This window comes from Microplitis mediator, chromosome 9 (assembly GCF_029852145.1).
Source record: "Microplitis mediator isolate UGA2020A chromosome 9, iyMicMedi2.1, whole genome shotgun sequence".
Classification (NCBI taxonomy): Eukaryota; Metazoa; Arthropoda; class Insecta; order Hymenoptera; family Braconidae; genus Microplitis; species Microplitis mediator.
In genome coordinates, this window is record NC_079977.1 from 5,840,474 (window position 1) to 5,857,141 (window position 16,668).

A 16,668-nucleotide genomic window follows, 5' to 3' on the forward strand; every position below is an offset into this window, starting at 1 on the left:
GTTCGCGCGAGGACCCCCTTTGACTGATTATTGTTAAAGATATATACATGTACATATATATACATACACTGTTATTGAGTACGAATGACAAGAGCTCATGGTACCGCATAAACACTGGATCAGATCGACTTTGGGCTCGATGGAATCCGGTTTTTCAAGATGGATCTTTTCATTTGGCAACAAATATTACACCCAACCCGACGTCCCACATATTCAGGATTCTATTTCTGTTCAACAATACACTGCGACCTATGTTTAAGCCAAAGTCCAAGTGTTTAAATAGTCTAACCAATATATTTATGCATTTATTTACTTATTTTTTAATTTTATTATTATTAGCTATCACATTATATTTTATACTTAATAACTATTGTAAAAATAAAATTTTCAGTCATTTAAATATTAATCAAGTGTTCCCGGGTTCAAAAATTTAATCTGTTTTAAATCAAATAAAAATTTTAAGTTATTTCTATTTAATTTTACTTTTTATTTGTATTTAACTAATATGTGAAATTTAATCGAGTTTTTCCTACTATTCCTTATTCAGACTTGTTCTCAATCATTTTTAGTCTAGTTTTGGTCGCGTCTTGATCAAAATCAGACTTTTACTGCCTATCATTTTTATTAGTCTGTTTTTGATCGTCTTTAGATCAGATCAAATTTTCCGACCCGGGTTATTACAGCAATTTTCATAGCTTCCAAAAAAACGTAATTAGAAAAGTAAAATTTAAAAATTCAGTACTGCCTTCCCTCAAGACAAAAACGAGCTATTAAATAGTATGGGCTATCCAAAAATTACATAATAATCTTGATAGAAGAGGGGGATAATAATTCGTTACGATTTATTAGAGAGAGGGAAGTTGGTCAAAAATAATGTTGCAAATCTCAAATGAATTTAAACTTTTCATATTCTACTATATTTATTTCAAATACTATTTTATGTGCGATGTCTTGAGAAGGGGAGGGGGATTGTTATCTAGTATTACATGCGCAGGGTCGAGTATTAAAAAGTATAAAAAATAACGTCACGTAATTTATAGATGGCCCCTATATATTTTTTTTACGTAAAAATCCTTTGAATGAGAATATATAAAATCAAATAACGTAAATTAAAATATTAATCAAAATTTAATTGGAAAAACGAGAAAACTTTATAAAGTTAGAAATAACTAAGCAAATGTTTTTTAATATTTTGATATGAATGCGCCGCTAGAAAATTCAACATCACCATTTAGAGTATTTACAAGATTTGCTATAATTACTATTAAATTAAATTTTTTGAATCAAGAATATTTCTCTTGTTGAAAGTATTTTTTTTACCGTATATGTATTTAAAGAAATACATGTAATAAAGGGGCCGTTCTTACCCAGTTTTGGCCACTTAAAAAATTTTAATAAAATAATTTGTAATGTCAGAAATGACATAATTAATTTTTTAAATTCGTTCAAAGAAAATTTAATTACTGTATTAGAATGAAAATTTTTTTTATACTTTTTCGTTAATTTAAATAAAATATTAAATGTCCATAATTAGAGCAGTAGTCACAAATGCTACTTGTACCCGATATATTTCTTAACATGCTTTTATTTAAAGAAAATATAAAGTATGACATAAAAATAAATTGATTGTTTATAAATAAAATTTGAAATAAAGTAGATGTTCTAATGTCGGTAATTGATGTTATAACCTTACAATTATTTCTGAATGGTTAAGATTTGTCTGGCAATAGAATATGGAAAGAATACAAAATATTTCTGACGCAGACGCACAGATCATCGCCAGTTAAATATATCTCTCTCTCTTCCTCTCAGTCTATATATAGTTTTTTTCTTTCTCTCTTGCCCTTGCTCGCTCATGTTCATTATCCCGAGTCTCGTGTAGTTACGTAGTCAAGTCGAGGCCAAGGGGAAGTCTGTTGACCATCGTCATGTCCGCATCCCTCGTGGCGCCTCTCGTTGTTAATTTATTCGGTAATAGTTACAGTGTTTTTAATAATATTTTACGACATGGCAAAAACTGTACATTCGCACGTGCCGCACATGGGAGTGCAGTATATGTTGAAGGACGTAAAATTTCTCGTGATAAAATGAGAGAAAATTATCTCAAGATGAAGGAGAAATGTAAATGTGAGTAACATACGCACTAAAATTTAAGTAAGAATTGGCGCCATTTTTATTTTATCATATTTCTTTATTTGATATTTATTAATTATCACTGGTAATACTTTTAAATATCTTACTTGATTGTTAACTTTTAAAAATATCATTTTATGATATTGTTGCGTGTATATTTATGTTACGATACTGTGTAATCAGCTGATTCTCTAATACTTTTTTTAATGCGCATGATTATGCGCATAATCCATAGAGGAAACTTGTTTGCATTGGACTTGCGCAATAAATCAAATGTTGATTGGTAGAATTAACGCATGCTTGTACTTTGATTTACGCGTAATTATTTCAAACAATAATTTATGTTAATGTCAATTAGGGTAATTGTCGCTTTTACAGCGATTTTAAATACATGATAGCCTTAATTAAGATGTTTTTAATTCTTAATGAAGTTCTGATTTTTTTTTAATAAATATTTAAATTTATTTGAGTAACAAAATTTTGTAAGCAATAAAAACAAATATTTCTATAAGATAAAAAATTTGTTTTTCTATTACTAAGGATTATAAAAAACTATTATGTATTATTATTTATTTATTTAATTTCAATGCCAAGGCAAAAAAGCCGAATGACAAAAGTATACATAAGTATTTATAATAAAGTACACGCTTATCAAGTTTAAGAAACTTTACAATCAGAAATGATTTAAAAATATATATATAAACTCTGTAATATATAAATGATGAGAAAGAGAACAATGTCTAAGCATTTAGGAATAAAAATAATAGGGTTTAAGAATGTGATTTTAAATGCTTAAATGTTTGAATGGTTTAAATTTAAGTAAAAGTTATAACAAATTTGCAGCGCAAATTTCAATTGGCCAGGTTCATATTTGTAGTATTATATTACGTTCAAGTTTCACAAAAAATTCAAAAGTATGATATGAAGTTCTTGATACAAAAATATTTTAATTGATGTGCCGGATACGGAAATAGAAAAAAATAAATTTTTTTAATTCTGTCAGTAAAAATTAAATTTTTTGCATAGTGCGGGATTTTTTAATTTTTGTGTGTATTTTAAAATAAGAAACAAAAATTATTGGGTGTCTACTATTTTTAATGTTAATTAAAAAATATATATACGAAGTAAATCAAAGGTATAGGTTAATAATATTTGAAAAATAATATTATACTGCAGTCAGCCGACCTCTAATAGTTTTTGAATTTTTTTTAGAAACGATAAATAAAAGAAAAAATTTTTTCAAAAAATTATACCTGTAGTTTTTTTAATTTTCTACAAGTGCATATTTTTAGTTTATTTTTAATTTTTGTAATATATTTGTTAAAAAAAATTCGAAAATTTATATTGTTTTCTAACAAGAACATAAAATAATTTATAATTTTCTAAGAAATTTATTGGGTTTAATTAGCAGATAATTAAAAATTTTTGGATTTTTTTTTGAACAATTAAATTTGAGGAAAAAAAAAACTAAAAATATGCGCTTGTAGAAAATTTAAAAGACTACAAGTGCAATTTTTAAAAAATATTTTTTTTTATCATTCATCGTTTTTTAAAAAATCCAAAAATTATTAGACGTCGGCTCATTTCAGTATCATAAAAAAATAACTTTTGTAAAAACAATATTTTTCGAGTAACAAATCGACATAAATTACTGCATTATTCATATCTATCGCGAAAAATCATTTTTTTGACAAGAAAATTAAAATTTTTTTTACACTGCTGCAAAAAAAAATATCTTAAAATAAACATGATCTTGAATTAACAGACAATTGTAAATTTTCGGATTTTTTTTTTCAACAAATTTATAAAAATAAAAATATGCACATGTAGAAAATTTAAAAGACCGTATGTGCAATTTTTCAAATATTTTTTTTTTTTGTAATTTATCCTTTTAAAAAAATTCCACAAATTATTAGACATCGGCTAACTTCAGTATCGTTAATGAACTTGAGTTTCTTCGATTAAGAAAATTATTTTAAATAAAATCTTTAAATTTCTGCACAAAAAATATACTAGATTTAAAATTTTTAATAGCATAATTTCTTGTGGTAAAAATATTCAATGATTCGAATATATTTTTTTTCTCTCAGCGTATTGTTGCGATAATTGAAATAAAATTAAAACAATGAATTGTTTTACTAAAGAATGTGGGACTTAAATATATGACCGAAGTTCTTATATAGAAATATATATGATATAGTTATCTAGTGTCAAACTTTCAATGAAGACCTATTAATTTACAAAAAAATTAAATTAAATTAATAAACAGTTCTATAATTTTTTTATGTCACAAATTATTATAGTTCGTTTAATTTTAAAATTTAAAATATAAACCGCAATAGTAAACATGAATGTACTCTATATTAGTTTGAGCGTCGATAAAAATTTTTTAAATTCTATCAGAAGAAACTTTTTAATATTCATCGAGATATTTAAGTGACGTTGATATAAATCTTAAAACTATTTAATTGGAACGGAAAAAAAATTAATCTCATGTTTGAACCATTTAAAATAAATAACTGAAAATTTTAAGTTTATCTTTATCATTCCATCAGTAGTATACTCGTAGGTATCTTTGATCCATTGACGTTCGATATCGGTAATACATTAAGCTTATCGCACGCGATCTCAACATTACACTGAATGATGATGTGATGCTGAAGAAAATAAAAAGAGAAAGAGCTTAATCTGAACATTATGTATTACAAATGTTAAACTTATGACACGTTAGAAATAAAAATAGAATAAGAAAAATCTAGAACAGAGAAAATCGTCATTTCATGCATGCTTCATATTAGGTGGTGAAACGGCTGATCATTCATGATGATAAGATTAAATCTCATGGATTTTTTATCTCTTTTCTTGCGATTCTTTCTTTATTTACACCACTATAAATATATATATATATACATATATTTGCGGCAAGTAAATAACTTGAAGTTAAAATCAGTTATAAACATAAAATATAATTATTATTATAAATTAACATATTTATATACTTGATTTTTTCATCAATTTTAATTTCCAAGTGATAAATGTCATAAAAATTAAAAGCACGATTCATTTTATCTTTTTTCATTCAAATTATTTTATTTTTTTGTCTTTGTTTTTGTTCATAATTCAATTAATCTTAAATAATATTAATTTTGAAGCTGATAGTTATTTAAAGCCATAATTTTATTAAAAATTCTTTTTTCCATGTATACTTAGTTTTTTAATACAAGAAATTTCATAGCAAGACTGTAATAATAAACTCATAATAATTATCAAAAATTAAAGGATTCTACTTGTCCCAATAATTTTTCGATATCTCGCTTACACTGAGAGAACAATTTATTTGAGCAAAATAAGATTTGTTTTAGGCAAATAAATCCCATATTTAAATGAACCTAACCAATACTTAATTAAGACAAAGATATGGTTCATTTGAAGAAATAATGATTTGTTTATAGTTAACAAATTTGTATTTGAATGTTAGCACTGTAGCGCTATTTGTTAGCTACAAACAAATATATATTTGAATGAAATAAATGATTTTGTTCAGTCAAATAAATCTATTTATCAGGCTCAAATAAATTATTCTCTACAGATAACTATAGTTTTCGAGAAAAATGCGATTTTTTCAAAAAAGTGAAAAATTTCATAGATTTTAGTATCTTCAATTTTTTTTTGTATTTTTTTCCGGCTCAGTGTAGGCAGCAGCAGCGGGAGTAGTTCGATGCTCGCCACTAGATCGCGCCCACCACTTGTAGTGTCCCTGGTAAGAAACTTATTTCAGAGTTATTATATTCCCAACTTGGAGCATTTATGGGATGGCTTACCCTCTAGCCCAGTTTTGTTAGTAATATCGGGTTATCCTGTATTACACTATGACATTATTGGTCAATATTAATTTTTCCCTAAACAATTTTTATCATAGTACAAAAAAAAAAGTACGTTTCAAGAAAATAAATATTATTTTTAAAAAATTATATGGAATAAATCTTTATATTATTTTAAAATGTTACTTGAATTGTTTTGCGTAACTCTGTCAGGATTGTATCGCATTTTTGTTTTAAACGAATTATATCGTAGTGACTTAATGTTGTCTTGGTTTCAATCGATGTTTATCAGGATTGTTGTATACAGGCAAGCATACTATGGTGGCTTTTGTGTATTGGCAAGCATACTATCTTTCGCTACGTTTGCTTCGTTTGAATCGTTTCACAAAGTGGACATCAAAACAAGATAAAAATTATTGTTGTAACGTATAATAATAAAAATTAATCTTTATTAATTCCACATACAGCTGGATTCGGGCAAAAATAAATGCCCTCGTCTGTTTTTTTTTTATCAAGGATTGTAATTCAGATCTTGTTGATTTTGTCAAACAGTTCCCACAAAAATAGGTCCATTTGCATTTTCAACTTGTGTCCACAATTTATGTGAATTCTTAGATCATTTTTGGTTATGAATTAATTTTCTTGCCGGTACCTACAGGTGTAAAAAAATTGATGTTCTGCGTATGTTCAGATCAGATCAGCCAATTAAAAATTACAAGTTCTATGACAAATAGGTTTTAGCCAATGACAAAATTAAATGAGACCCGCGTTGTCCCAAATGGTGACGAAGGTAGTCGGATCTCTTCGAAATATTCACGATGTCCCGATAGGATACAAGGTTTGGAAAATCCAAAAGTGCACGCCTTATAACGCTTATATGTTTATGACAACATTTGACGTCAAAAAAATAGAAAGAAAAGTAAAAAAGATGCAGCCGGTAAAAGGCCCATAACAGAATATATCTATATATATGAGGCTTGCAAAAATATCCGTCAGAGGTAGCACCACTGAAACAAAAATATACGGGATTTTGTATACAAAAATGCTATCAGTCATCACTTTTAATTTAATATCGCACGGGTTCATCTTGAGAAAATTCTGAACAAGATAAAAAAAATCGCTCTCAATACGATAATTTTTTCGGCAGTTATTCGGACTACATCCCAAAAAAGTTAATACATAAAGACATCCGGACGTCCAAGTAAAATTTTTTTTAAACTCGTTTTTTCTTTAAAGTAGCAAAGAAATTTTCTTTAAAACACATAAAGTAAGTTTTCTTAAGTCTTTTCTTGATATACGTGTACTTATATTTATCCTATGGATGAAATATGAACGTTATAGAGTCATTTTAAGGCCAGAAAATTGCTTGGCTCTGACGTGTTGAGAGTAGAGCGTACCTCAAACGCTTCGCGTTATGAGACGTGCAATAGTAATCTCGTATTTTCATTAAAAATTTTGCATAAATTTTTTTATTTATGGGAACAAATTGATATCCAGTTGAATTAATAAACTTTTATCGAGTTCCCAAGACAATTAAAAATAACCGGTCTTGAAAGCTGACAAAAATTTTAACAGCGTATGGATCTTTACTATATTAGTTGTATTTTATTTGTTTCAGCTAAAAAATTACCACCGGATGTGAATGCAAACGGAGTATTCGCCTGCAATGAATTAGATTTAAAAGAAGTTAAAGTTTATGGATTTGATTACGATTATACATTAGCGTGTTATAAACCATCAATGGACTATTTATTATATAATTTAGGCCGCGATATGTTAATTAAAAAATATAAGGTAATTATTATCAAAATATAAATTAAATATTTTTACATAAATATATATAATGCAGAAAAAGAATATTTATTTTTTATACAAAAGTTTTAATAAATAAAAAAATTTCAAATGTAAAAAATTAATGACTTCTAAATAAAGAAAAAATTACATATTTTTAATTATTCTGTTTTATTTAATTAATAATACAGTATCCTGAGGAAATCGCCCAATTAGAATATAATAAAGACTTTGCCATACGTGGTCTTCATTATGATATCGAAAAAGGTTTGCTTCTGAAACTCGATAGTTTTCTTCAAATACAACTCGGCGCTGTTTATCGCGGGCTTCATCCGGTTCCTGACGAGGAGGTTCTTAGAATTTATAAAAACCGGATCATACCGATTGCTTATGTCGAGTCACAACATAAAAACTCTCAGGTGAGCATAAATCACACTATCTGTATTGAGACTTTACTTACTTTTTATGATTACGAGGAAGAATTTACCGCAAATGAATTTTTTAGACGCAAAAAAATTTTTAATCCAATTACTTTTTGTAAAAATAAAAATAGTTGACAAATTAATTGCTAATCATTTCTTAGTTATCAGTCTTCTGATTAATTAAAATAAATTTAAACACTTAGTTCTGTATATAATTTTTTTCAATTTTAAAAATCTGAAAACAATTAAATTTGAAAATTTTTTAAGTTATTGGATCTTCTAAAAATTTTTAATTTCCCTTCCCGGGTCAAAAATAAAGCTTGATTTAGACTTAGTTTACCGAGTCGAAATTTGGAGCCGTTTTTCACACGACAAACTCGACTTTTTTTACGGAGGTATGAAATATATTGAGTTTTCGCCTTGGTTTAGACTTAACTGGCTTACTTAGTCACGATTCAAGACGAAAAAGTTGAAATCAAGTCGAAATTGACTTGGTTTAGACATTCGACTTAAATTTTAAGACGAAAAAGTCAAGATCAGGTCGAAATTGACCCTGATTAAACAACCGAATTCGACCGAATTAAAAATTTTAATTCTGTTATATTTTGTCGAATTCTGCAAAACAGAATTCAACTGAATTGAAAATTCGAATTTGAATTAAACAGAATAAAACCGATGTAAAAATTTCAAATTCGTTTAAATTCAGTTGAATTCGGATTCAGAACCAGAAATTGGAGATTTACTTTCGAATTAATCAGAATTGAACCGAATAGAATTATTTAAATTCGTTTTTATTCGGACGAATTCTGGTTTTCCTGCCGAATTAGACAGAATTCATTTTTAAGTTAGGTACCGAATTAACAGAATTTGTCTGAATTAAAAATTTAATTCTGTTTAATTCGATCGAATTCAGTTGTTTAATCAGGGGACTTGGTTTAAACTTATTCGACTTAAAATGTAAGGCGAAAAAGTCTAAATCAAGTCGAAACTGACTTGATGTAGACTTAATCGACTTAAATTATAAGTCGAAAGTCAGAACTAAGGTGAAATAATTTTTATATATTAAGGCGAAAGTAAGGCGAATAAATGACTTTTTTCGACTTGGTTTAGCAAGTCAAAAGTAATGTGAATGACTATCGTGCTCAAAGTAAAGACGAATAAGTTGAAACTAAGATGAAAAAAATTCAAAAAGTTTAAAAAAATTAGATTTAAGTCGAAAAAGTCGAGATCTAATCAAAAAGTCGTCGGCAAATCGATAACTTCATAAGAAAATAAGGCGAAGCGAGCCTGAATCAAGTTTTATTTTTGACCCGGGTTTCAATTAAGGAATTTGTTGTGTTCTATTTATCTCATATATTTATTTGTAATACACAAACTTCCTGTATACTCACTTGCATGTAATTGTTTAAATGTGCTATCAATTAATATTGATTATGGAACATAAGAAAAAGGTAAATTTGAATTTAAATATTTGATTATTTTATTAATTTTTAAACTTCTGGATAAAACAACATTGGATACTATATTCATTTATAATTTATATGATTTTATTTAGGATGGACCACATCGTCAGAAAATGATCCAACTAGCTGATTTGTTTTCTGTACCAGAAATGGGATTGCTATGCAATGTTACTGAGTATTTTGTAAGAAATCATATCGATTATCATCCAGAGATTCTTTTCCGAGATGTTAAAGTGAGTTTTAGTATAAAATATGTAACTTTTTCAGGAGTAACAAATCATTGAAACTTCTTATCGTAAATCTGTAGATTTTACTACGGGCTATTTCTCGTAATTTTTTTTTTCTAACATATCTTTACACCAGTAAAAAATACGATACAATTTATAAAATTTTTGGGGTCTACTAAATGGGCGTTGCTTGTAAGAGATTAAAAAACAATAATTTAATATTTAACTCTAAAATATTCAAAAATTTTGTTGCTAGTCATTTTTGAATATTATTTTTGAAGAATAAAAAAAAATACAAAAATGAACATCTTTTAGCGCAAAATATAAATGTATGATAATTATTTTAAAAACTTAAGATATCGAACTTTTTATTTTATAAAAGAAAAAGACGATACTGAAGTTAGCCGACGTCTGATAATTTTTTTATTTTTTTAAAAACTATAAATTATTCAATAAAATTCCACCTAGAGTTTTATCAATTTTCTACATATGCATATTTTTAGTTCTTTTTTTTTGTAATTCATTTAGTGAAAAAAAAAGAAAAACTCCAAAAGTTTTTTATTCTCTATTAACTTCCGGATCATAAAAAAAAAAAAAAACATTTTCAACAATGGAAAGGCACAAATTCAAGTTAAAACCTCTAACGATACCAAGTTTCATTACATCAAGTAATTTGACTATACAAGATGTGGCTTGAACAAAATATTTCTTTATTCTATCAATAATATATAATATATATTTTGATGTAAATAAATGAAGCAATTAATTTATTAATTGAATTTGATTTAATTTAATAGAACTCTGTTCAAAGTTGTCATCCAATAATGCACCAGATGGTCGCAAATAATGTCGCTGACTACCTCGAAAAAAATAAAGATCTAACGAAATTTTTCGATCGTCTTAAAGCAGCAAATAAAAAAATGTTTTTAGTAACAAACAGTCCATTTCATTTTGTGTAAGTATGTTTACTGTTTATCAATAGATTTTTTTTATTTGATAAATTTGTGTAATTAATTATTTTCTCTTCAGTGATAAAGGCATGAAATTTCTCGTTGGAGATGACTGGAAAAATTACTTTGACGTCGTAATAGTACAGGCCAGGAAACCAAGATTTTTTACTGATGAATCGAGACCTTTGAGAGTTTACGACGAAAATCTACAAACACAACTTTGGGACCGTGTTACGAAACTCGATAAAGGGACAATATATCTTGAAGTAAATATCAATTTTTAATATTAAATTAAATTTATTATTCAGTAGTTTTTTAGCTTCCAAAATCGCTAAAGCAAAAATTATTTGAATTGACAGTTTTGTGAGTTCATAAGTTCATAGTTACTTCCAATCACTCATTTTTTCAACTATTTTTTAACGAGCACGAAAAGTTAAAAAAAAACTGACCTTCCCAAAAAGTTCTAATAAAAATAAAAAAATATTCAAATCTCTTTTATTTTTTTTTTGTCTCATACCTGAATAATTTTAGTGAGTCATAAATTTTCAAAATTCTTAATTCCTTTTTTTTTTTTTAAAGTTCTTCAAACTCAAAAAATTGTCAAATGAAATTATTTTTGCTCAAAAAATAAAAAAAAATAAAACGCGCAGGAAAAGTCTACACCAGTTGAAAATTTTTCACTTTCTTATTTTTTCAAAGTTCCAAGAATATTTGAATAAACGTTTTTGGAAAATTTTTAAAACGAATTTTTTTTACATGGGAGACTGTAAAAAAATCTAATAAATTTATTACAATATATCTAATTAAAATTTTCTTTTAAGGGTACTGTTAAACAACTGCAAGATATGACTGGATGGAGAGGTCATCAAGTTCTTTATTTCGGAGATCATCCTTACAGTGACTTAGCAGATGTCACTCTTGAGCACGGCTGGAGAACGGGAGCAATAATTCAGGAATTAACCGTATGTATTTTATTATTATACTTATCGTAATGTTTTTATTGTTTGAGATAATGAGATGTTATATATCATAAAAATTATTGGGTGAAAGTGAGCATTAACGTCTGGTAAAAAGATCTAGCTTCTATTAAAATGTATACGAATAAAGGCGGGGCATGTGGAGAATCTAGGTCACTAGATCAAACTGTACCAAAACATTCCATGTCGTGGGAATTTTTTTTTTTAAATATTAAAGTAAAAAAGACTTTCTTATATATTATGGGTATTTCTAATATTTTTTTCCTCCTACACTGCAGATTCTACTGCATATATTTAATGACAATTTCACTTTGCAACATTTTTTTTGCTCATTGTTTTGAATCTGTTTATTATCGACTTGTAAAAAATCCTCATCAATATATGAACATTAATTTATCTATTTATTTATTTATTTATAATGCATTTCTGCGATTGACAGTGAAAATAACATAATAAAGATGCTCTAAGATAAATTGAGATAGAAATACACAAACGACTAAACTGTAAAAAGAGCGGTGTTAAAAATTGAGTCAATTTAACAGTGCGTGGTGTTAAAATGAAATAACACCAATGTAGGCGGTAGTAAATCGGTGTAAAAAAAAATTCCACGGATAGAAATTAGAAAAAAAAATTTATTATATATAAAAAAATACATAAATTTAATGAATATTATCTAGAGGAAATTTAAATTTTGCTATATAGTTATTTTAATAATTATTTATGTTATACGTAATTTGTTTAAAAATTACACAATTTAAGTAAAATATTTTTAACAACGGTAAAGAATATTTACTTCGGCGGCAGTGTTATTTTAACACCGCTTTCGGTGTTGAAAATTTACACTAAAAATTTTAACACCTACACCGCGTGGACTTACCCCGGTTTTTTTTAACAGTACAAGATCTCTTACTGACTTTTATTTGAATTTAGAATGAACTATCTACCACCAAAGATTATTTCCTAGTAGTTTCTTTTAATTTTAATTTTAAAAAGTATCTGAGAATTTTATATTATTTGTTATTTAAAGTACAAAAATTTTTCCATTCTCATTAATTATGCAGCAATTATACAACGCAAAATTTTTTACAAATTAGCTTATAGAATAAAAGTTTTATATGAAATAATATTTTAGTTCCTATTGTGCAGTAATTTCTTAATAAAATTATGACGAAATGACTCAAATTTTCGCATTACATAAAAAAATTAATTACGACTCTGTAGAAAATTGTATAACCTATTGAAAAGATTGTATGGAACGAATTGATAAACACAAAATTTTAAAAGTTACAGGAATTTAAAAACTTTACCGTAATAAAAACCTATTTTATGTATTTTTAGTGTTCCGTAATTAAATGGAATACTTATAAAATCACTCAAATATCTCTTTCTCTCTCTCTCTCTCTTTTTTTTCATTCAAATAAAACTAAATATTTCAAATATTTAACCGATTATTTATTATAATGAAATCTGCCGTTGAAATAAAATTTATTTTTCTAACTCTCAAGAAAATCCCAAGTTTTTTTGTAACTTATACTAGAGGATTAAAATGATTAATGGACTTGAAAGTACATTCCCTGGACATTCAAAGTTAAAAGCTCAAAAAATATTAAGAATAATAAAATGATAAATTCATAAGGAGCTGGAGATAAATTAAAAACTTATGGAATTTGATTTTGACCATAAATTGGACGTTGCGTCCCTTTATTGGGACTTCTTCAGCAACTTGATCATATAAACTCTATCGTCTATTAAATGTTTTTGAGACATTGGAAGACATTATTGTCCATCTTCCTATGAATTTATCATTTTATTAAGTTGATCTGGACACGATTTAAAGTTAAATATATCAAGAATAATGTGATTGTGTATATTTTCCATGAAAACTATTTATGGTCATGTGGGAATTTCGATTTTCAATAAATAAATTATTATAAAAAATTATGAATGTGTCAGATGATTAAGAAATTTGAGCATTTTTTTTATTTACAAAATTTAATTTTGCAAATCGAGGATTCACATAAAATTTGGTGATATTTTATAATTATTTTAAAAATAAATAAATTTTTAAATTCCATTTTTATCAAATACGAAATATTTAAATTATGTCCCCCATGAAAAAAATTTACAAAAAAACTATATGTTAAAATATAAAAAAAAATATATTAAAAATACATAAAAAATATATAAATATATATACAATATGTATAAAAAATATGTTTCAAATAGCTAACTTTTGCACGATTTTCGTATATATTTTAAATATATTAAAAATATATCTTAGAATATATAAAAAATACATGTATAGAAATATAAAGAAAATAGATTAATAATATATTTTAAATCTATAAAACATATAATTATGAAAATATAAAAAAATTATATAAAAAATATATATTTTTTTACCTAGGTTGTTGGTTGAATTAAAAATATATTTTTATACATATTTTGTATATATTTATATGTATTTTTTTATATCTTAGCATATATTTTTTTTATAAATTTTTTTCACGGGGGATCTTCTTACATTTTGACTTTTTTTTATATAAATCAAAAGTTTTATTTATTGTAAAATTTTGAAAATTAAATTGCTGCCATAATTAAAAAAAATCCATAAAATATTTTAAACGAAAAATATTTTAATATAAATGACTAAAAACTGTTGTAATTATAATTTTAAATTAAAAAAAATTTATTTTTCAGTATGAAATTGAGAATTTAAATAAACCAGAATTTAAAGAAAATGCTAATTGGCTTCAAATGCTCACGTCACTGATTGAAGAGCATCAAGATTACGACGGACCAGAAGTTCAAGAACAATTAGCCGAGTGGATGTCTGAACGAGATCAATTACGTAACTCATTAAAACGTGTATTTAATAAACAATTCGGATCTGTATTTCGAACTTATCACAATCCAACATATTTTTCACGAAGACTTTTCAGATTCGCGGACATTTACATGAATAAAATTACTAACTTACTTTACTTTTCAAACACACACACATTTTATCCAAGACGCGGTGTCATGCCACACGAATACACTAGTTATTTTATGTAAAAAAATTATCATTATTTTTTTCTATACTTTATTGAATTACTTTGTGATTTAGTATTATCGATTACAAGCTTGAAAGACATCGAAATAACCGACATGCGAAAATATTTGTAGTAAAAATAAAAATGAAAGAGCAAAAAAATAAGTAATGTTATAAATAATTGACGACGAAATAGTTTTCAATTAAAAAAAAAAAGTTAAGTACAAATTGAGATTATGTAAATATTTGTAAAACATATTGTCGATTCTAAAACTCATATTATTGATAAATTTATTAATTAACTGAGAAATTTATCAATGTTTTAATACTCATACTTAAATTGTCTCAATTAAAATTTAAAAAACTGCTTTATTAGTAAACCGTTTTTATAGACAGTATTTTTGACGCTAGTAATTACTGAAAGTAATTATAATTATGAAATTATACAATGTATTTAATGTTATAATTGAAATAAAAATTATAACAAATTAATTAGATTTCATTCATTTTATTTTCCAGTTGATTTTTATTTTTTTTTATTTATTTATTTATTTACGCCAAGCGGCATTATACATTTCACGGAGAGAAGTGAATGGTATAGTCTCCAATGTAACATAGTAATTATTACCATGTAGCATGGTAACGCTAGCCATGCTAGCATGGGAATCATTTATTTATTTGTTTATTAGATAATGAAGCAATTGCTCCCTATAATCACATATCAAAACAATAATACAGTTAGTTATTAAGTATAATCTTAACTATATAAAAAATATATATATGCAATATAATTATTATAATTATTATAGTAGTTTTTGGACATTTTCTCACATTAACAATATTTTCACTCAACATTTCACTCATAAATAAAATTATATTCAATTAAATTGAATTAAATACTAGCCAACTACTTCATTTTCCTCTAAATCTAATAAATATAAGTAACATCGATTACGGAACTCATCTAGTGTCTCAACTGAGGTGATCTCAAACGGAAGCGAGTTCCAGAAATTGCAACTAGTAATAATAAAAGACTTTTGATAAGATGTCGTACGTGCAAACGGAACTTGAAGAGTTTCTGTTTTCGTATAATCACGTCTAGAAGCAATCATTCATATGCTAGCATGGGAATCATTCATATGCTACATTGGAATTATTGCGATTTCGATGAAGCTGCTTCAAATTCAAGGTCGTAAGGTTAATATTAATATAAGGTTTTATAATTAAAAAATTAGGTTATAATTAATAACACATAAATTTTTAACTGATTAAAAAAATTTCTAAATAAAACAATAAATATTAAGATTAACATGGGTTAGTTTTATTAAAAAGATATTATAATAATTTAATTATTTATTGAGAATACATTTAATTAATATTTTATTCTTACTAAAATTATTAATTATGAATTAATAATGTAGAGAAAGTTAACAATTATCTAAATTAAAAATATTAAATTCAGTGCTTTAGAATATACATCACGTCCCTAATACCAAAAAGGCATATAATTTTTTTTTAATTCACCTATCGCTTCAGAGTGACGAAATTGATCAAAAAACAAAAATTAAAATATTAATGCCAAAATGGCCTATAACAGCAAGCATATACTTTTTTGACATTAATTTTATTTTTAATTTTTTAGCTAATGCCAAAAAGGCGTATGAATAAAAAATCAACGAATTGGTTCAATTAAATATTTATTAACAAAAAATGAATGAATTTAATGTTTTAATGATTTTTTTATTTATGCGCCTTTTTAGCATTAACTAAAAAATGAAAAATAAAATGAATGCCAAAAAGGCATATGCTTGCTGTTATAGGCTATTTTGGCATTAATATTTCAAATTTTG

The 16,668-nt window shown here is 25.7% G+C and overlaps 1 protein-coding gene across 1 annotated transcript; it reads left to right on the plus strand.

Annotated features, from left to right (window-relative positions):
• Positions 1–1,857: 1,857 nt before the first annotated feature.
• LOC130674558 (5'-nucleotidase domain-containing protein 3) lies at positions 1,858–15,247 on the plus strand. Its single transcript, XM_057479916.1, has 8 exons — positions 1,858–2,127; positions 7,573–7,748; positions 7,937–8,164; positions 9,723–9,863; positions 10,655–10,812; positions 10,887–11,073; positions 11,629–11,769; positions 14,485–15,247. The coding sequence occupies exons 1-8, from the start codon at positions 1,929–1,931 to the stop codon at positions 14,839–14,841; spliced, it is 1,587 nt and encodes a 528-aa protein (XP_057335899.1). The 5' UTR covers positions 1,858–1,928; the 3' UTR covers positions 14,842–15,247.
• The last annotated feature ends 1,421 nt before the right edge of the window (positions 15,248–16,668 follow it).